Source organism: Strix aluco, chromosome 3 (genome assembly GCF_031877795.1).
Source record: "Strix aluco isolate bStrAlu1 chromosome 3, bStrAlu1.hap1, whole genome shotgun sequence".
Lineage (NCBI taxonomy): Eukaryota > Metazoa > Chordata > Aves > Strigiformes > Strigidae > Strix > Strix aluco.
Window position 1 is genome coordinate 108630210 of NC_133933.1, and position 23289 is coordinate 108653498.

Below are 23289 nucleotides of genomic sequence, written 5' to 3' on the forward strand. Positions count from 1 at the left end.
AGGTCATTCAGTTGTCTATCTTAAGCCAGTAAACTAGGCCTCTGTCTTACACAGTTCTATTCCAATTCAGAAGACAGTTTTGTTGCCTTTATGCTCTGTGATGAAAGGATGACATGGTTAAACTTCTTGAATCATGGGACTGAAGATGGACATCCCCAACTTCATAACTGACATTGTTGTCCTAGAGGTAGATGAGTTTAAGGTTTATAATATGGACATTCACAACACAGAATCACAGAATCGCAGAATCATCTAGGTTGGAAAAGACCTTGAAGATCATCCAGTCCAACCATTAACTTAAAATTGACAGTTCCCAACTACACCATATCCCTCAGCACTATGTTAACCTTACTTTTAAATACCTCCAGGGATGGGGACTCCACCACTGCCCTGGGCAGCCCATTCCAACACCTAACAACCCATTCGGTAAAGAAATGCTTCCTAATATCTAGTCTAAAACTTTCCTGGTGCAACTTGAGGCCATTCCCTCTTGTCCTATCGCTTATTACTTGGTTAAAGAGACTCATCCCCATCTCTCTGCAACCTCCTTTCAGGTAGCTGTAGAGGGCGATGAGGTCTCCCCTCAGCCTCCTCTTCTCCAGACTAAACAACCCCAGTTCCCTCAGCCGCTCCTCGTACGACATGTGCTCCAGACCCTTCACCAGCTTCGTTGCCCTTCTCTGGACACGCTCGAGTAATTCAATGTCCTTTTTGTAGTGAGGGGCCCAAGACTGAACACAGTAATCGAGGTGCGGCCTCACCAGTGCCGAGTACAGGGGTAAGATCACTTCCCTGTCCCTGCTGGCCACGCTGTTTCTGATACAAGCCAGGATGCCATTGGCCTTCTTGGCCACCTGGGCACACTGCTGGCTCATGTTCAGCCGGCTGTCAATCAACACCCCCAGGTCCCTCTCTGACTGGCAGCTCTCCAGCCACTCCTCCCCAAGCCTGTAGCGCTGCTGGGGGTTGTTGTGGCCGAAGTGCAGAACCCGGCGTTTGACCTTATTGAAACTCTTACAGTTGGCCTTAGCCCATTGCTCCAGCCTGTCCAGATCTCTCTGCAGAGCCTCCCTACCCTCGAGCCAATCAACACTCCCACCCAACTTGGTGTCATCTGCAAACTTACTGAGGGTGCACTCGATCCCCTCGTCTAGATCATCAATAAAGACATTAAATAGGAGTGGCCCCAAAACCGAGCCCTGGGGGACACCACTTGTGACCGGCTGCCAACCAGATTTAACTCAGCTCACCACAACTCTTTGGGCCCGGCCATCCAGCCAGTTTTTTACCCAGCAAAGCGTGTGCCCATCCAAGCCCCGAGCAGCCAGTTTTGCCAGGAGAATGCTGTGGGAAACCGTGTCAAAGGCCTTACTAAAGTCAAGGTAAACAGCATCCACAGCCTTTCCCTCATCCAATAAGCAGGTCGCCCTGTCATAGAAGGAGATCAGGTTTGTCAAGCAGGACCTGCCTTTCATAAACCCATGCTGACTGGGCCTGATCATCTGGTTGTCCCACATGTGTTTTATGATGGTACTCAGGATGATCTGCTCCATCAGCTTCCTGGGCACCGAAGTCAAGCTGACAGGCCTGTAATTTCCCAGATCATCCTTCCAACCCTTCTTACAGATGGGCGTCACTCTGGCCAATTTCCAATCTGTCGGGACCTCGCCGGTCAGCCAGGACTGCTGGTAAATGATGGAAAGCGGCTTGGTGAGCACCCCAGTCAGCTCCTTCAGCACCCTTGGGTGTATCCCATCCGGTCCCATAGACTTGTGTATGTCTATGTGATGCAGTAGGTCACTGACTATCTCCTCCTGGAATGTGGGGGGTCGTTCTCCAAGTCTCTGTCTTCTGGCTGAGGAGGCTGGATTCCCTCAATACAACTAGTCTTGTTATTAAAGACTGAGGCAAAGAAGGCATTAAGCACCTCAGCCTTTTCCTCATCACTTGTTACCATGTTTCCTCCTGCGTCTAGCAGGGGATGGAGGCTCTCCCTGGTCTTTCTTTTGCTGTTGACATACTTATAGAAACATTTCTTGTTCTCCTTGATTGCTGAAGCCAGATTAATTTCCAGCTGGGCTTTAGACCTCCTGATTTCCACCCTGGATTGCCTCACAGCGTCTTTGTAATCATTGTGAGTGGCTAGCCCCTTCTTCCAAAAGCAGTAAACTCTCCTTTTCTCCCTGAGTTGCAGCCAAAGCTCCCTGTTCAGCTGGGGTGGTCTTCTCTGCTGCCGGCTTCTCTTACAGCACCTGGGGACAGCCTGCTCCTGAGCCATTAAGACTTTCTTCTTAAAGAGTGTCCAGCCTTCCTGGACCCCTATACCCTTCAGGACCGTCTCCCAAGGGATCCTGTCAAGCAGGTGCCCAAACAAGACAAAGTCAGCCATTTGGAAGTCCAGAATGTCCATTCTGCTTAGCCCTCTCCTGGCATCTCTAAGAATAGAGAACTATTATTTCATGATTGCTGTGCCCTAGGTGACCTCCAGCCGCTACATCATCCACCCGTCCTTCTCTGTTCACAAAGAAGAGATCCAGCAGGGCACCTTCTCTGGTCGGTTCACTCACCAGCTGTGTCAGGAAGTTTTCTGCCACACATTCCAGGAATGTCCACTACACTTATACTCAAAGCAATCATAACAGTCCCTAACATACAGCGCCACCCCACTACCTCTCCTTCCTTCTCTATCCCTCCTAAAGAGCTTGTAGCCATCAACAGGCGCACTCCAGTCATGGCAGACATCCCACCATGTTTCTGTAATAGCCACTACATCATAATTTTCCTGTTTCATCATGGCTTCAAGCTCTTCCTGTTTGTTACCCATGCTGTGTGCATTGGTATACATGCACTTCAGATGGGCTGATGTTTTGCCCCCTTCCCCCTTCAAATCTAGTTTAAAGCTCTGTCAATTAGCCCAGATAACTCCTGCCCCAAGATCCTTTTCCCCCTCTGGGACAGGTGCGTTCCATCTAATGCCAAAAGGTCTGGCGTCTTGTATAGCAACCCATGATTGAAAAATCCGAAGCCCTGATGGTAACACCAGTCTTGGAGGCACAAGTTCATCTGTTGAGTTCTCCGGTATCCTTCTTCATCCATCCCCCCAACTGAAGGGGTGGAGGAGAACACAATTTGTGCCCCCGACCCCTTAATCAGTTTCCCCAAGGACCTGAAATCTCTCTTCAATTCTTTAGGACTTCTCCTGGTAATGTCGTCGCTACCTACCTGAAAAACCACGAGAGGGAAGTAGTCCTTGGGTCTCACTAGAGCGGGGAGTTTTGCTGTGATGTCCTTGACCTGGACCCCAGGGAAGCAGCAGACTTCCCTATGAAGTGAGTCTGGTCTGCATATTGGGCCTTCAACACCCCTCAGAAAGGAGTCACCCACTACAATAACTCTTCTGGGGTTCTTTTTAGAACTGGTTTTAATACCTGGTCTAGAGTGACCTGGCCTTGGTGGACCGTGGTCTTCCTCCTTGTTCGTCTCATTTTCTTCCTCCTTCTCTTCTACAAGCTTCTCTGCACCATGTAACGCTTCCTGTACTCAGTATTTTCATCCCCGCATAGATTTCCACTCTTTCATTCTGGATCATGATACTTGAAATCAGCCATCCCTATTTCTCTAAGCCAGACAGGTACACCAAGCAGGTCTTGATATATATATATATATATATATATATACTGTGAACAGTTGTAGAAATTCATACAACAAAGAGGTTAGATAGTTATCAGCCAGATTCTAGTATAGACATGTTGAATGGAGAAGAGATCATCAGAACTCATAGATTCAAAACTGTAGTCTGATACTGGAGGACTCTCCAAACAGAGCAAAGATAGACATGCTTTTGGAAGCCATCCCCATTCTAAATCATATTATCCACTGTGTAGCAGGTGAATTGAAATACATGAAAGAGCTTAATCTATATACGGGAGAAAATTACATTAATTTCTGCTCATGAGATCATAGTAGAATCTTGCCATGTAGTCATGCTCTAAGACTTCACTCCTGTGTAATCAGGTTGTCCTAATGATATACCATAGCTGTCTTGGCATAACATAGCTGTTAATAAATTACTAACTAGGTTTGGGCACCTTTGGGTGGATCTTTAGAAATGCTTACTGTTCTTCCATGTATGATGTTGTATCTGGAATTATGTATGAATGGCCATGGGAGCACATAGTATAGTGTTCATTCATTTGTAAATCAACATGTGGTCTACTCTTAGTATTTGAAATTTTAGAAGGCTTGATTATATGCTTTTCCATTTCAAAAATCTGTGTTTCATCATACCTATCATTCAAAGTGCAATATAATAACTTCATTAATTTAGAATGATTTGTTTATTCAAACTAAAGCTATTTCTGTCTCGTGTGAAATATACTCAGTTATTTCTGTCTAATTTTCTGTCTCGTGTGATTTTTAAGGATCTTTGGAGAAAGCCTAGTATCAGCTGTGTGTATTGCTATTCTATTAGAGTTTTGTTATCTGTGACACTTTTTTTCTGAGACAATTTATTGTTCTGTCATGGTTAACAATGATATAAGAGGAATTAGACTATCTTTACTGAGATACAATCAATCTGCATTCTTTGTAGAGTATTAGAGAATAATGGAGGCAAAGTAAAAAATGTATGCAATCATTGACGATATTAATAAATCTGTCAAAAATATATTAAACTCACAATATATTTAAGTATAAAACTTCTATCAGAAAAATCCTGTATCTTAACTAGAACTTAAAGGATTTTCCACTTGTCACTATATTAGTCTCAGGAAATGTATTTCAATGTAGTAAGCATACTTGTCCAAGCAGTCTTTTAGCTGTAAACTTGGAGTACTGTGGAGAGAACAGACTAGATTTGTGAGACTAGGCAATCTGAGCATGGCATAAATGTAGGGGATGAGGGAACAGAAAAAAATAGGCTCAAGTCACATTTTCATCATAGAACCATTATAGCTGATAGATATTGCCAGCTGTCCTTGGACTGTACACGCAACCAGGAGTCAGGCAGATAGAACCAACCCTTCATTTTCCTTTGCTCATTTCCTTTGTTGGTCACTGAAGGGTTGTATCTGAGGAGCTGATGCTGTTCTGTTCTAAGATGGGAAGATGTGTTAAATGCATCATACTAGCTAGTACTGATATGGATGAAGAAAGTGAAGTGGGTAGAGCCTCCTTAAACTGTCCTATGAATCCAGTGATTATTAAAAGGATTCCTTCAAAAAGGGCTACTCGTCAGCTAGCCAGATGGTCCTTCTACCCCAATGGTATAATAGCTTTAAACCATACGGGAAATGTGACATCCTTCTGCATTTCTCAATCCTTCTTCCTTTTTCTCTTTGTTTTTTCCCTTTTCCCTTTTCTTTTTTTCCCTTTTCCCTTTTCCCTTTTCTTTTTTTCCCTTTTCCCTTTTCCCTTTTCCCTTTTCCTTTCCCATCACTTGTTGAAAGGTGAAAGAGACATGAAGAGGATCTGAAGGAGAGTCATAGGAATCCTGACAATAATAGCATAAGCTTTATGTTAAGAGCTAATGAGAAAAGTTTCAGAGCTAGACTGAGTGCCCACAGATGAGATTAAATTCTCACTCTAATTAGTTTGTACTAATGGCATATGTCTACTCAGATCCATGCTTGCATCCATGATCAGTCAATTCCCCCAAACTGAGACTCAAAAGAAAGCACATTATTACGTATTTGCTACCCTTGAATTAAATCAACCACTTTTTCATGGCATTGATTTGCCTACAGATTTCACTCAGCAAGTGTATGCTAATTTGTGTCCTTATCTTTATTTTACTTGTCATAAGAATAATGAGCATACAAACTGCAATTGAATTACCATTAAACATGGATAAAAACTTTCAGAAATAAAGTATAATGTTTTTGGGTGAGGGTTCAGATGTATGGAAACATGCAAGCTTTGTTCCCTTGTTTATTTGTTTCTTAATCTTGAATGCAAGTCAAAGGTGTCCCTTTTTGAATGTGTGCTCATTTTCAAGAATTCTATATAAAAGCAATATTCACAGCAGATTTTGATGGATTTTAAGAAATGAAATCTAAAAGACATCAGGATAAATTATTTCTTAGAAATAGCAATATTTTCTGAAGCAGCCAACGAAGGAAAAATGCTGTCTTGAACACCTAGATTGCCTTGTTGTGTGGAGCTTTTAGAATTTGGGAGAATTTTGATATTCCATGTGTAACATCAAAAAGTATGTTTCTCCTACTAATTTTTCATTTGTTTTCTTTTCAGCTCCTTGTGGCTATAATGTAACTGCTCAGAATGGTACAGTTTATTCCCCAGGATTTCCAGATGAATACCCAAATTCCAAGGACTGTACTTGGTTAATTATTGTACCTCCAGGCCATGGGATTTATATCAACTTCACCTTACTCCAAACTGAACCTGTGAATGACTACATTGCAGTTTGGTATGTAATTTTTTCAGAACAAAAGTGATTTTTTTCTGATTTATCAGATCTCACTGTCCCAAGCTACAGCTTTTGCTTAGTATTGCTGTTTAGATTGTCATATGTGCTGAAGAACAGCATAAAACAAATTCTACAATTATATTAAAAAAATAATAGTATATATCACTGTCTGAATTCTTTAAGAATAGTGTTTCAAAAGTACTTTGAAACTCAAATTCAGTTATCAATTAGGTCTTCTTTAAGCTCTCTGTTTTCTAAGTGAGACCATGTGAGGCCAAAGTGGTGTAGCAATCTGCATTATCTTGAATTATGTGTTCCATGAATATATAAGACAATATATGTTAGTTGTAGCAAAACTTTTTGACATCTTTAGGCATTAAATAATTTAGGCCTTAATTAAGATTTTTGTAAATGTGGTTTGGTTGGTAAACATACTCTATATTTCTTAAGCCAGGATTTCAGCCCTTGTACCTCTATGTCTTTAAGCTTCATATTGTATGTATCCACTTCTCTGAACTTGTGTTTCTTACCCCCAACCCATCTCAACTTTGTGTCCTTAGCTGGACGAAGAGGTCTCAGGGCTGCCTAAATTCTTGCATAAGAATTTACTGCACTGACGAGCAGGCATAGATGATAGTGAAGTTGTTACGTACTTTCTCATCTATGGCTAACCCTGCCCCTTAACCCACATTATGTGCAAAGCGACTTATCTCCAATATAGGCTACAGATAGTTCGGCAAAATGATAGTTTGTACAGAATATAGGCCTTAACTTACTCCTGTATGAGTCAGCTACTCCCATCTCACAGCTAGTCCACTATTCCTGTATCTATTGCTGTCTGGGGTGAGTTTTTTCCAGACAGCAATACTAAAGTCCATATAATACAGGGAAAATCCAGCTGGTTTATAGAGATGCAAAACTGTTTATGAACTGCCATTTGGCTACATCTGGTATTTGCATTACTTATAAATCCAAATCTAAAATGCATTATAGGTTGTCCCCTCTGGCATGTTAAATAAATAAATTAAAAAAAGCCTTCGGTGCTAAAGATGTAACTGTATCAGTGACTTCTCTTTTTCCCTAAGCAATTAAGTCCTGAAATTGTCAGCTCTTTGAATTTGTTTGGCTGAAGTATGTGCTGGATTCCCGAATTGTTATATGATTTCAATAAAGATTTTGAAACAACTGTTTTACAGATTATTTCTCTCAGTTCCCAATTGCCTGTGAGTTACAAACATGCCTTCTTTATAGTTATTTTCTGAAGTATCAGAAATAGATAGCTCCTGAATTTGCTGGGAGGAGAGTGTTTAGTATAATTTTGTTTAAGTCATTCATGTATATGCCATTCACTTCTGTACAAAAACTCAAATTTTAATATCAAAGCTTTTTTTTTCCCTTTTTTTCCCCCCGGGAATTGGATTTTTAAAATGAAAAACCTAAGTAAATGATCAAGTTCCTATTCAACATTCATTACTTTCACCCTTGTTTTCAATGCAGCAGGAAGAAAATATATTTTTATGCCAAGTTTCCTATATTTTATTTTTTCTTGTTGTCACTAATACCAGGGTAGAAATTGGAAGCCTGAATAATTCTGAAAAACTGTGCAAGAGAAAAATAATTAATTTAATTTACATTTTAAAAAATACAAGTTGTATGAACAATTTATATACATGACATATATTCTTTTAAAACTTGAACCAAAGTTTGTCCATATGGTGCATTTTTTTTTTTTTTTTGTGAACAGATTATCTTGATAGATTTGAGAGAGATAGACAAAAATTAGTTAATACTTGTCTTTTTAACAGTTCAGCTAAGGTGAACAAATATCCCTCTGATTTAAAGACAGTGAAAAGTCAAAAGCTAAGAGCTTTCAGAGAGCTTCTAGATAATCTCCAGCCTTATAAAATACATATCACAAAAGTTTTTTTATTCAGTTTGGTTTAACTACATATAATATACAAAAAGACCAGAAATAAGTGTTGCAGAGCTCCAAAAATTCATCAGTGATAAAAGCAGGGAGTTTTGTTTATTTGTTTATTCTGCCTGTTCAGGCCTGAATGTTCTACATGATGATACTGAAAGTGAATGCAGCCTGATGTTCCTGGAGTGTATTTCTCTTTGGGTGTCTATCCTACTGTTCAGAAACACAAAGCATTTTTGTTTCTATCTTTTTTTTCCTTTTTTATCCTTTTTTCCATAGGAGATACCTTTGAGTCCTTGGAATTAATTTAAATGGCAAGAGTAACTTCCACACCTCTGTGTGTGTTAGTCATGAGTTAAGGACTTGTAGGATCTGGTCAAAAATGTTAGAAATATGATAAGATTAGAAGAGTTTTCTAGTTTATTCTGGTTTGTTTTGGTTTTTGTTTTTGTTTTTTGTTTTTTTTTTTTTTTCAGCTGGTGTGTACATGAGAATTTTTGGAAGGAACAGAGAAAATTTGAGTCAGCCAATAAATTTCTTGCTCATGGAAATATAAAAGCTCCTGGTCTCTCAAAAAATATCAGGCTTTGAACTTAGAAAGAGTATTCTGTGCTGCTAGAAATAGCAAGAAAACAAACTCATTTTGAATCATTAGGAAAACCAGTTTTTTACAAAAGTTTAACCTGCTCTCCAGAGAAAAGGGACTGTTAATTTAAATGTTAAGTACAGTATTTCTTCAGCTGTTTTTTTATGTTTCCCTTCCTAGGGATGGTCCTGACCATAATTCACCTCAGTTGGGAGTTTTCAGTGGGAATACAGCTCTGGAAACAGCTTACAGTTCCACTAATCAAGTCCTCCTTAAATTTCACAGTGATTTTTCAACGGGAGGATTCTTTGTCCTCAATTTTCATGGTCAGTTTGCTTTATGTCATTAACATCTAATTACCACAATCAATTAATGAATTTTTAAAATATTTCTTAACTCCGTGATGTACTGAATGATCTTAAATAAATTTACCATAATTCATGGATTTGCTACCTTTTTTTAGATAACAATACAAAATAGTTTTTTAAAGTCACGCATTAAAAAAAATTTAATAACATTAATTTGTGGCTGGATAAACTACATTCTATCTTTAATGTTAATCATTGTTATCTAGTATTAAGCTTTTACTTTTTGAATTATTTTGGTCCATTTAGTAAAATTTAGTAAACTCAGAAGTGAAATGCTGAATTCTAGTTCTAGTTCTAATTCTGACTAATTCACTCAAATTATGTATATTAGATGGAAGATTGTTAGCCTTATGGACTACAATTCAAAAAGATAGGGTGAATTAATTCATGACAGGAGGAAATGCCACAGAAAAAGAGTACCTGAAGGTATATATCTGCAAGGGGATGTCTTACAAAACTAGTATTCAGAGTCTGAAATGTTTTTTCTTGTCTGTGTTTTTCTCCTAAAAGAAGGATGTGATGCATGATAACCATTTATCTGAGAAGTGAAAGCTAAAATACCTGGCTTTACTTATCATGCAGGGAACATATAGCTCCCACATAACAAGATAGTGCCTGAGAGCAGACTACAGGGAATGGTCAGTGAGAGCGTTTTCCAGCCTTAAGTTGAAGGTACATAAGCATGTAGTCAGTATTTCAGGATTGATGGCTTCAGATGATAAAAAGACAAGATACATACTCTATCACAGTATGCAGTGCATTAGTCTAACATGGGAAAAAAAGAATGAATCTGCTTCTTCTCTACACTCTTTATTGTGCACAATAATATTTTGCATAATGTCCCATGGGTGGGAATCATGTAAAATGTGAACAGTGTCCATGCTTTTAATTGAATTCAGTGGTGACATAGGCCACTGCTGAGAAAACCCCGCAAACTGGGCTTCTTGGAGAAAAATTGAAGGAATTCCCGTTTTTTGAGCCCACATACTGGGAGATAAGTATCTTAGTTCAGTGAACTCAAGGGCCTCACTGAACATGTGTGTAAGTACAATTTTAAGTTCTTGGAAAATGTTATTGCTGGAAACCTGCTTAGTGTCTATTTCTTAGATACTTGCTGTTACAAGTGTCTAAGCAGGTTGCAAAGCTTTTTTTCTCGGGTGTTCTCCAGAAAAACTGGTGCTATTAGGTGTATATAATAATAATTACGTGTATGTGTTTGTATATATGTATAGCAGGAACACCATGCAAATACATAAGTACAGAGGAAAATACACATGCTTTCTCCTCCCTGTACTTGGGAACTCTCTATGGGTGAAAAAAAAAGAAACTCTCCATGGATGAAAAACTCTCCTTTTTTTTTTTTTTTTTTTTTTTTTTTTTTTTTTTTTTTCTCCTTGTACAACTGCTTTACAGTGATGGGCTATGGAAGCTTATGTGAAAGATGAAGACTGATTCCAAATATTTTGTGTTTCTTTAACTTCTCAAAACCAAAAGTGGATAGGACTATCAAGTTCCCAGGAGAATTTGTATTATTGACTATGATTTAGTTCCATGAAGAGGAGAATTATTCTATAGTATGTGCATTCTGATCACAATCTTAAATCTCTAGTTTGGATTTTTTATCCAGTAATGAGTTCTTCAGCTGTTGTAGGCATTCTACTCCATTTTAGAAACATGTCAGCCATTGTACTGGTCACCTTCTTTAAGAGATTGCTCACAATTTATTGAAACAGATTTGAAGAGTAGAGAAGAGACACTGTGTTTTGGGTTTTTTTTGTGTAACCTATAAAAATAATAATAATAGTAACAACAACAACAACAATAATAATGGTCTCTCAGTTACATTATTATTATTATTATTACTACTGCTGTTTCTTCTTCATGTAAATACCTGTATCCTGAGAAAGATTAACTCAAAGTATGCTTAAGTTAAGAATGAATATGACAGGAAATCTAAGTAATATGTGATTGATAACTGCTAGCCCTATCACATGATGCAAAGGCAGCCACATGAAACAGCAGCCTTGTAGCTGCAAAACTCTCCTCATAAACATCACAACTGCATCCAATCCTACAATGGATCTATAACTATCTAGGCAGTGTAATATACTGTCTATACTGATAAAAATTATTTTTTTTTAGATAATATGTAATGTCATGACATTTAACTTGGAAAATGTCACTGAGAGACCATGAGGTTCAGTGCCACTTTGGTGATTTGGGAAATGTGAATAGAAAATTAAATTTCTGTAAAATAATTCTTAACACACCAGTATTTACTCTTTATTTTATTTAAATTTGCAGCCTATCAGCTGAAGAAGTGCCAGCCTCCACCCACAGTTCCACATGCTGATTTGTTTACAGAAGATGATGACTTTGAAATAGGTGAAAAACTAGTATCTCCTTTTCTTTCTTATGTTTTCACTTGAATTACTGATATATTTAATCTGCCACCTGAGATTTTGGTATACTCTGTTAGATTTTTTTTTTGTGTTTAACTTTTTTGTCAATAACATTTTCAGGAGATTTTGCAAAGTACAAGTGCCATCCTGGTTTCACCCTTGTTGGACAAGATATACTAACCTGCAAACTGAACGCACAGTTACAATTTGAAGGATCCTCTCCATTTTGTGAAGGTAAATATATGCTTGCATGGTCTGTATATCATTAGTATGTATCCTTTTTTATCTTCTTATATATTAAGCATCAAATTTTTGGGCATTGTATTTTCATTAATATTTAAAATAAAAGTTTCCATTTATCTTTTCAATATGTAAGAAGTGCACACATTTTCAAATTGGTCCATATATTTTTGCACTTGTCTAGAATCAGAAGACAAGTGGCTTTAATTACTTAACTACAGTATTAATGAAACACTGATTTCTAAAATTCATTTTAAATTATTTAAATTTTTTTCATATCAAATCAAATATTTCTTTTCACCCCTGAAGAGTTCTAAAAATATGTATTAAATTAAGCTTTCAAAATAAAGTAAGAAATGTTCCACTTTCACAAATGCGGTGACATTGTCATATGAAAAATGTGTTCTAAAATAAAATATGGCAAATTTAAATTCATGGAAGCACTAAAAATCTTTCAAATATTCATACTATGTTTACAGTTACAGTATTTCAAACAAAGAATTAAAAAATTTAATATGAATAATGTTTAGGTGTGCATTCATACAAAATTTTCTCACCTTCATGGAAAACAAGTATATCATGGAGATTTGTACTCAGTCCCCCAAATTATAATTTTCATCACATGCTGTTGGTTATTTTTTCTTTAGTTTGGTTTAGTTTGTTAAATAGTGGATGGCAAAAAGATTTTGAAATGTTGAATAAGTAGCTGAGAAAGCATCTGTAGAATTTTTCCCTGAAGTACCTCAAACATTTTTGGGAAAAAAAAAGCTACTCATGAGACGCCATCACTGAAATTTAAAGGAAGTCAAAAAGTGATCAGAAATTCTCATATTCATAACATATTTACCGGGATTAGCTTTAATCTATAATATGTAATTATGGATGGAGCATCTTCCATATCATCCATCTGCACAACAGGTAACACTGGAAGCACAAAAATTATAGTGGCACTTTATTAATAGCTGTACGTGTACCTTCCTTCCTGTTATCCTGCATCTCTATTTCCATGATTTAAAAATGAATAAAGGATTACAAGCTGCATTAGTTTCTTGATGCCATAGTATATTTGATGCATCTGTAAGTAACTGTCCATATGAGCACCCATACCCAAGTAAAGTTTTTACTCCTCCCCTTTCTTAACTTGTGCAAACATGGGATCTGTTTGAGAGACAGGTTGTAAAAGATTCAGCATTCATTTCAGGACCCTCACCATAAAACATGCAAAAGTAGTGAGAAAAACTGTTTATTTCTGTAGATGTCTTGATCAGGTAACTCAATACTTATTGATGTTTGATTTTTTTTTCCAATCAGTGTATCTCTGTTCCCACTGTGAAATCTTGGTAAGATGATTGTACTGCAAATGCAGCTTTCGGTTTGAAATTAACAGCAACAGCAGTAACTTAACTCTTGACTGTGTCAAATGGAGTGTAAATAAAAAATGAAAGGCTAAAGTAAACTGAACAATTATTATAAAAACTACAGAAATTATTAACCATCTGTTAAGCACAGGGGAGAGGTTTATTTCAAACAATTCTTGCAGATGCTGTGGAAACTAGTGGCTTTCTCTGATGGTAGCAACACTTTTTTCTTTGCAGTCCTTTAAGACATTGTAGATTGTGGTGGGCTGACCCTGGCTGGATGCCATGTGCCCACCAAAGCTGCTCTATCACTCTCCTCCTCAGCTGGACAGGGGAGAGAAAATATAACAAAAAGCTCATGGGTCGAGATAAGGAGAGGGAGAGATCACTCAGCAATTACCATCATGGGCAAAACAGACTTGACTTGGGGAAAGTTAATCTAATTTATTACCAATCACATCAGCATAAGATAATAAGAAAATACAAGCAAATCTTAAAACACCTTCCCCCCCATCCCTCCCTTCTTCTCCGGGCTCAACTGTACTCCCAATTTTCTCTACCTCCTCCTCGACAGGGGTGCAGGGGGATGGAGAATGGGGGTTATGGTCAGTTCATCACACATCGTCTCTGCTGCTCCTTCTTCCTCAGGGGGAGAACTTGTCACATTCTTCCCCTGCTCCAGCATGGTGTCCCTCCCATGGGTCACAGTCCTCCATGAACTTCTCCAGCATGGGTCCTTCCCACGGGCTGCAGTTCTTCACAAACTGCTCCAGTGTGGGTCCCTCCCACAGGGTGCAGTCCTTCAGGAACAGACTGCTCCAGCGTGGGTCCCCCACAGGTCACAAGTCCTGCCAGCAAACCTGCTCCAGCGTGGGCTCCTCTCTCCATGGGGCCACAGGTCCTGCTAGGAGCCTACTCCAGCGTGGGCTTCCCACAGGGTCACAGCCTCCTTTGGGCATCCACCTGCTCCAGTGTAGGATCCTTCACAGGCTGCAGGTGGAGATCTGCTCCACCGTTAACCTCCATGGGTGCAGGGGCACAGCTGCCTCACCATGGTCTGCACCACGGGCTGCAGGGGAATCTCTGCTCCGGTGCCTGGAGCACTTCCTCCCCCTCCTTCTTCACTAACCTTGGCGTCTGCAGAGTTGTTACTCTCACATGTTCTCAATCCTCTCTCCAGCTGCAGTTTCCCCTGCCTCTTCTTAAATGCATTATCCCAGAGGCACTACCACCATTGCTGATGGGCTTGGCCTTGGCCAGCAGTGGGTCCATCTTGGAGCCGGCTTGCACTGTCTCTGTCAGACATGGGGAAGCTTCTAGCAGCTTCTCACAGAAGCCACCCCTGAAGCCCCCCTGCTAACCAAATCTTGCTATGCAAACCCAATACATAGATGAACGCTAGTAGCTCTGTACTTCCCTCCCAGAATTCATAGATTTTGTGATTTTCTTCCCTTTCTTGTATTTGCTATTTATTGGTTTTCAAAACTATCCTATATATTAAAGTTAATAGAATTTTACTATTTTATAAATTGATCCTAATTGATTATTAGGAACATCTTTACTACACATTTAATTAAATAACACAGTTCCAGTCAAGGAGTAGATTACCACTTGTTAATGTTTAGAGTCTTGTATTCTTTTAATATGAATACAGCAGAAGTTTGTTATAGGGAGTACATCAGAAGAAATAATCTCAGAACAAAAAAAAGGCATTGGAGTGATTCAGACACAGAAGACAATGGAACTGGAGGCATTAGAGTAAAGATTCTGGCAAAATTTTGGATGGACATAAGAGAGGAGTGTCTTTAGATAACTTGGAATGCAACTGTTTTCCTTTCTTCAGACAAGTTGTATCTACAAATAAATTTAATTTTCCTTTCTGGAAAAAAGAATTACTTGGTTTTATTCTTATCCCAGCCTCTCCAATACCTGTATTTGTCTACATGAATTATTACTATGGAGAAAAATGTTGAATTGAATTCCTATTTTATTATAACACCCTAGCTTATATTTATGAATATTTCTCCTAGATCATATGAAATATTGGTAGATCATTTAACAGTTGTGATTTTAATTACCATCTGTATGTTTACTCTTAGATAAATACATGAAACTACTGTTGTTGAACTCTGAAAATCTAAGTGTCTGAATGGGAGAAATATGTATTTCTGAAACAAACCAGAAATCCCATATACCAGACCATATACCCAGTGTTCCATCTCTGGCACTCGCCAGTAATGATTTTCTAGTGAAGGATGTAAGATCACTGCAAGTATGTAGTCAATTAAGGCCTCCACCCAACTGTAGCTAAGCCACTTTCAAGCTAGCAACGTTCTTTGTATTTTGAATCCTGTAGGGCTATGTCTTAAATGGATTTATTCAGACCCATTTTGAGCCCATGTAAATGCTTTAAATCCACAAAGTTTTGTGTAAGAAGTTGCACAATTTATGTAATATGTGAAGACGTTTCTGTGTTTGCTTTGATCTTGGCACCTGCCATTTTCACATCATTTCCTCTACTTCTTATGGGGAAAGAAACAGTAATGAGTTGTCCTCTATTCACCATATTTATGGCATAATTCTACAGACCAGAAAATATTTCATACTTATAGTCATTCTTGTCATCCTTCTCAATACCTTTTCCAGTTCTACGTTTTCTTTTGAGATGATGCAGTATAAAACTACATTTATACAATACTATCTGGTCCTGATAGACTTAATAATTGCTACTTGCTGTTATTTGCATATTGTTTTTCAAACTAATTATTGGACTGCCTTCTTATATTTCTTCATTTTACCTGTAGTTTATAATTGTTTACATTGTCCTTATTTGGATCAGCTTCACATTTTTTAAAGATGCCAGAAAATTTTTCTATTCTCCTGACCTGTGCCACTATGTAGTAGTAGGCAAGAAATATATGACAGAAGGCGAGGTTCTAGGAACTATATACAATCTGATGAGATATCTGACAGGCAAGAAAAATCAGTCTCACTGACAACTTCTACATCATTCTGAATGAACAACCTCCACAGCAGCAGTAATAGCACCACACCATACTTTTCTTACAGCTCCCTTTCCCTTCCTGTCTGGACTGTCTGAGGACAGAATTTCTCATAATGCTTGGTACCATGATAACTTGCCAGGTATTGTCTAATGTACAGAGCCCTAGGCACCCTACAGAACATGCTCTCATTGTGCATGAATTGATGTTTGACAGTAGCTGACCATTTATGATTTGTCTTTATTCACTTGGAGTCTCTGCTCTCATCCTATCCTTATGTCCTCTTGCTCTAAATTTCTTTCCTTTTTTAATTGCTGTTAGGGAAATGTAGAGAAGTAAATTAAAGCATGATGAGCATTGCAACAGCAAGAAATACTCCTGTATTGGTAACAAAAATTGATGTACTAGTAAAACAGCTAATAGGCATTCAGTGTAAGGTAGAGATCTCTAATCTGGCTGCTCAGAACACATTAGAGAGATGTTGTGTTAAGATTGTCTTAGTGTGATGATGATATTTATGAATAAAAAATTAAATCACAGATGGAGACATCAGAAGTAGTATTAAAGTTAAGTCAAGAAGCTTAGTCAGGCCTTCCCTAAAACAACCGAATCAATTTCTCCAAAAAACAGGTTTCTTGAAACTAGGATGTGATGGGAGTGTTATGCTGTCCTGCAGAATTATTCTTCTCATGACACTGCTCCACCCCACTCAATTATATGTAACTGTGTAACATAAAGATCTTTTTCATTTCCTTTTGTTTTTCTGTAAGCATTGCCTGTATGTATGAATTTATGCAAACAAACAAACAAATAACAGTACTCGGAATTTACATGTGCAACAATATGATTAAAGATGAATGTAAAATAGATTGCTTATGTCCTCCAATATGCCTAAAGCAGGTTTTTGTAATATTTATTCCTGTTATAATTCCAAACCATTTTACAATAGCTACTTTTAAAATTCATGGGATATACTTATAAATAAATTATAATTAAATATTTTTGGGGGCTCAAGTGTCTGATTCTGTGTTTTGCAGCTCAAATTTTCTTGATTGGTAAACTCCCAAACTTCTAAATGTGTAGGGAGTTGAATCACCCTGTAACTTAGATGACAGAAGACAGTCCAGAAAGTATCAAATATAAACTGAAGAATATAATGTTAATGTGTTAATTGATTGACAAATAAAATAAATGGTATTAACAGTGGACTATGTATGCTTCAACTGAAGCAATTTGTGTGACTTTGTATTTAGAAATATTCTGTTTTGAAATACCATGCTAAAGGTAAGACCTAATATTATAGAACAAAAGAGTCCAAATTGCAGATTTTTGTTTTCACCTGTTTTGTGTATGATACCAAGAAAATAGCAATGTGGAATTTATTTTTATTCAAATGATAAATACTATTTATTAGTAGTATTGGAAAATGGATGTGCCTTTTGTTTTATAGAAGAAGGTGAAGCAGTCCCACTTTCTCAGTATCTTAATTTTATGTCTTTAACCATATGAATCTTGTAAAATGTTCAAGTCTAGCTTCCACCCTAGAGATTAAGTCAAGTAATCAGCAGCTAAACTATATAGGGGAGAAGTTGGTGAGTAATTCGTTATGGTGGAGAAAGAGAGCCAGCAAAGGCTGCCAAGATGAACATCCCTGAACTACTCCAGAACTGTTTCTATCATAAATTCCTGTGGTATGTCTCCTGTGAATGGCTGATGTTGGAAGGGACCTCTTGTCCAATGACTCTTAGCTAGGAAGTGAATCTTGGCCATAGGAAGAGTTAGAGCTATAGCTTGCTGTGTAAGATTTGGCCACTTCTGCTCTAGCACAGGAGAGAAATTGAGCTATTTACATCTTAGAAAGACACAGAGTTTCAATTTTATTTGAATTTTCTGCCCTAAGAATATGCTGAGGGAGGCCTCACAAGACACTATTTTTGTCTCAGTACCATAGAAAAATATTCTGTATCGCCTTTCACCATTTGCATTACTATTTGCACATTACTATTAGAGAGGTGCATTTTTTTCCCAAAAAAAAGTACTTCTTCCTTTTGGAAATCATTCCATTAGTAAAGTTTTGAAGTCCACTAAGTGAATACAGTAGAATATTGTGAGGAAATAATTCCTACAGAAATCCTGCATTGATCTGTTTCTTATATTGCGTACATGTGATGATTTGTTCAATGTAATTCTCTAACCTTTAAGTTGTTAATTTTTAATATTCACCCACCAAATAAATGTTCTTAATTACAAGGCAACATCATACTTTTCCTCAATTACAAGAGAAGGGCATGAGGAAACATCTGCAAAAGACATATTTTCCCCTGTGGTAAATAAATTAGTTTCAGGTCCCTTCTTCAGAATTAGCTGTGAGGAATAAGAAAGCTAAGCAGCAGTCTTTCTCTGTTATTGATAACTTTTACCTGCTTATGAAAAAACGATATTTTGTTGTTACTTTTTCAAACCTAGCAAGCAAGCTATTTTCTTGTGGTTTTCTTCTGCTTCTCTTTTTGTCTCTGATATCCTTTACAAGAAAAAAAATATGATCTAAGAGAAAAGCAGGTGAAAGAAAAAGGCAGAAAAAAGTATTTTATGTGGGGTTTTTATCTTTTTTTTTTTCTCCCTGCAATTTCCTAGTCCTGTCTCTTTTTTCTTTTTTTTTTTTTTTTCTGCAGACCATTCTTACAGTGGCCAATTCTCATCTAGAGCATTTTCAGTTTCAGTTTCTGAGCTGCTCACAGTCAAGGTGTCTCTGTTTTCTTGAGTGTGATTGTCATTCTTCCTATTCTATGACATTTCTTTTTCCCAGAGGAAACTAACAATTTTGACTTCTCTGGATTGGTGACTTTCCTCTATTTTTTCCCTGCATTTCCTTCCCTGGCTCCATTTCTTTTATATACTTGCAGCGACTTTCTTGAGTTAGTGAAGAATATCTCAACACTTTATGACAATATTCTGTGGATCACTGTAAACTGATCTCAGGTTTTTCAAAATGTAATTTTGATTCATATTCTTACTTGAAAATCATCCATCCCAGATTCCAAAAACTTTATATACTGCAGTAAGTAAACACAAGTTCATGCAGCCTGTTCTTAAGAAGATACTTATAGTGTACCTCTTTGGAAATGATACCTGTGGGAACTTAGCTGAAAGAGCACCCATTTAAAGAGTTGTGCTAATAACCTTTTAGATCAACCCAACCATAAACTTTTCTGGAAGAATGTACTATCATACTTTCCATTTTATGAGATCACCTGGTTCTAGTTTTGTCTGGGCTGTATCTGTAATATCCAGAATTTGTTTGCAGGCCCCAAATCTGAATGACCAGTATATAATTTTTTTCATGAGTAATTTGACCAATGGTTATTTCCATAACTCCCTAAAATATTAAGGAAAAGCAGGCAACAAAAGGCAGTTGTATCCTTACCATCTCTCCTGATAGTATCTAGATATGGCATGTTTACTAAAAGCCACTCCATTGGTACTTGCTACAGTCCCGTATCTTTCTTCCAAACATCCTGTGCTTTGCAACTACTTGTCATGTTTAGTTGATTGTAGTAATTTCTTAAAACATAGGTTATCAAGAGAAGTGATCATTTTCCAGGGTTGAAAAGAATCACTGTGTCTCGTTGTGAAAAGCCTGACAGCATTGCTGATTTCTCCAGGATACTTGTAATTTACAAATTTGAAAACCAGCTCTTAATCCACAAGTTGTTCTAATAGACTTTAATATTATAACATGAAGCTATTATAATATGAAGCTGATACTGGATCAGTAAAAGCCACCTTGTTTTCTTAAAAATAGTCTTGTAGCATAAGCACATAATACTATGGGGTAAATCAGGTCGTGAAACTGTGTCATGTCAGCTACTCTTCATCACTGATGAAGTTTTTTAGCTAAACAAGATGAGGAGGAGGAGAGGAAGAGAGGGTTTCAGAAATGTAATATCTCTTCCTGCATTTACTGGCATGATAATGCTACATATTCTCCAGTCTATTAGAGCAGACTGAAGAAGAAAAGGTTATGACAAAAAAGAGTAATAAGTAGTTTTTACTTTTTCATGCTTTTCCCCTTTCTTATATCTGTAGATAATCAGAGTGGCTTTTAGATGAGTGGTTTACAATTTATGCTATAGTATTAAAAAATCACAACTTAAGAAAAATCACCCTGAATTTTGTGCTGAAGGCTTAGCCTATAAAACAGATCTAGGGAAGTCTTGGGATAGACAGAAAATAACTGTTTTGATTTTTAGTTTCTTTTTTCTAAACTTTGGTGCAATTAAGAAATCAGGAGTCCTCAGAAAATGAGTTTGTTAGTTAAGTTTGAAACTCATATTTTTCTCTCTTAATGTATCACTATTTAAAATATTCTGAAGAATGTGGACCAATGAATGGAAAGTTGTATTGTCCAACTCAGGCATGTACACTTTCTCTTACCTTCCACATGCAAGTCTGGAAAACTGTATCTATGTTAGAGAAACACAAATAAGGCAGCTTCTCAAAGGTGAAGGTCTGTGCACTATATAGGAAAGTGATGGTTAATTTATATGCAAATTAACTGATAAAATTCCTATTTTGCTTGCATTGTTGCTTCTGGTGGAGTGTTCAGATTTGTTCCCAGTGTATGGAACAGAAGGTAAAGACTGGACATCTTCTGTAAAATACAATTTCCTTCTCTACCAGTATGCTTAATTTCTCTGAGAGAGCAATTAATGATAGAGTCCTGACACTGTTTTCCAAAAGTTTACAGCAAAATCCTTCTTGGCTACAACCGAACCTAAATTTCACCCTCAAGTTTGTAAAAGGCCAGCTAAGGCAAATGGTCCAGTTTTTAATGTTTGTTTCTGATAGTTATGTTTTTCCCCCTGTAACATATTTTTTTCCCCTGATATTTTCCTCTGTTCTTATGTTTTTCACCTTTCCTATAACCTTTAATTTATGCAAGTACTTGGGTACTATGCCAGGCAGTTTCCAGGAATGCATTTCTGTCAAGATATATTTGTGAATCATACACAAAAAACATCATTAAAATGCACATATATTATGAAACTGTGGACAAAATGTATCAGACTTCAACAGCAAACAGATATGAAAAAATCAGTCCTGCATGAGAGGGAAATGTTAAAGAAAAACAGTGGCCAACAAAAGAATTTCTCCATCAAAACCAGTATATAGGATATAAAATTTTCAGCATTTTAATATAGTATCTGTCATATACTACCTGTCATATGCAAAGATTATAAACACTTAAGAATAGCAGGTGAAACTGTTTGAAAAATGTTATGAGTTCGAATTTTAAATAATGGGAGGTGGCTGCTGAGAAGTTCTTATTTGGATGACTTTGGAGTATTCTGTATCCAAAATTCACCCTTTGTCACATATGCTTTTGAATGATTTGATGTGCCTAGAAGTTCCAATATGTTGTCATGTTCATGTAACAGATTTCATTTTTAAAGCTCGGTGGTTTTTTTTAAGATAGAAGACAGCTACCAGGTTTCCAAATAAACAGTTTTACCAGGACTTTTACCTCACCAGGACTTTTACCTCACCTCACGCTAGCATATGTGAATCACTTGACTGTAAACCCTTTGGGCTGTGATGAAGTTTTCACTGGATGAAGGTTTCACTCTAATTAATATCCTGTTTCATTAATGTATGGTTTATAAAGGTGTTCTATTTGTGCTAAGGTGAACTTTATTGTTCCTTCCATCTAGCATATGATATTAATATGTTTTCCTTTGGAAACTGAACCTGAAACATACTTATCTCTGAAAAATAATACTATTTTTTTTTCATGGAACGGAAACAATTTATTTCATTGCTATTCCTGTTATTCTTCTTGTTGTGTCCTTTTAAGCACAATGTCCAGCAAATGAAATCCGTACAGAATCATCAGGAGTGATCCTCAGTCCAGGCTACCCAGGCACCTATCCCAACTCTCAGACCTGTTCTTGGACTATAAAGGTTGAACCAGGATATAACATCTCAATTTTTGTAGAAATGTTTCAAAGTGAGAAGCAATTTGATGAGCTGGAAGTATTTGATGGTAAGCAAGATTTAAATTCTATCTAACCACAAAAGAACAAATATTGGGTCAGGTGGGGCTTGAACTCTGATTGTTGGTTTCAGAATGCAGTGATACATCTGAAACTTAAACAATGGTCCAGTATTTCTATTACTTTTGCCTTAAATCTAAATCTGTTAGCCAATGAAAGTTTTTGTAGATGTATTCCAGACAAAGAAGCTTTTAAATTTTCTTAGGTATTCTTAGCGGAGGAACAGTAGCAGCTTCAGTATCCCTATGAAAGTCACAGTTTTCTGTTTCCTGGGAAGTGTATGGAGGTGTCTGAAAGGAGAAGTTAATGTGCTGGTTTGTAGTGGATCATTTCTGGTGAGGAAATAATTTGGGGTTATGATTCCATTCATCTAATTAATAAAAGTGTTTGAGTCTAAATACTCAATTTTAGTCCAAATACCAGTGCTGCATATTTTTTTAATATACCACTACTAAAGTATTTGACTATCTGTTTTGGGACAAAGAGTAGAGAAATTACAAAAACTTCTAGAGTGTTACTCATACCAGTACCTCTCAAAGGGGCCAATTTAATTAACAGGTTATCCTTATTTTCAGGTGAATTCTGAACTTATTATCACTCATTCTGTTCTCATTGACTGATGAGAATAACTAGTCCTTGATTGTTCTTTAATATATTTTTATTCATTTGAAGACCATTATCATATTTTTCCTCATTAACCGATATATGATAACTATGATTGAACTGATGAATATTCACTATGGGAGTTCCATAACATGAAAAATATTAAAAGGTCATATCTTTTGAGGTATCTTGCTCTAAGTATTTTTCTTAAGTAGTAGGTTTTCAATGTCTAATTTTTTTTTTTTTTCACTTTTTGGTAACAGCATTCTGAAAAAAACCACAATATTTTTCATTCTTTTTAAAATGCCAGTTCACTGGCATATATTTTT

The 23289-nt window shown here is 37.0% G+C and overlaps 1 protein-coding gene across 1 annotated transcript in view; it reads left to right on the forward strand.

The window, feature by feature from the left end:
• CSMD1 (CUB and Sushi multiple domains 1) overlaps nucleotides 1–23289 on the forward strand; it is a 1278503-nt gene that overhangs the window by 1133183 nt on the left and 122031 nt on the right. Inside the window, exons 43-47 of the mRNA XM_074819927.1 lie at nucleotides 6250–6427; nucleotides 9115–9260; nucleotides 11607–11687; nucleotides 11825–11938; nucleotides 22159–22347. Coding sequence (XP_074676028.1) covers nucleotides 6250–6427; nucleotides 9115–9260; nucleotides 11607–11687; nucleotides 11825–11938; nucleotides 22159–22347 — 708 coding nt within the window. The remainder of the gene's footprint in view (nucleotides 1–6249; nucleotides 6428–9114; nucleotides 9261–11606; nucleotides 11688–11824; nucleotides 11939–22158; nucleotides 22348–23289) is intronic.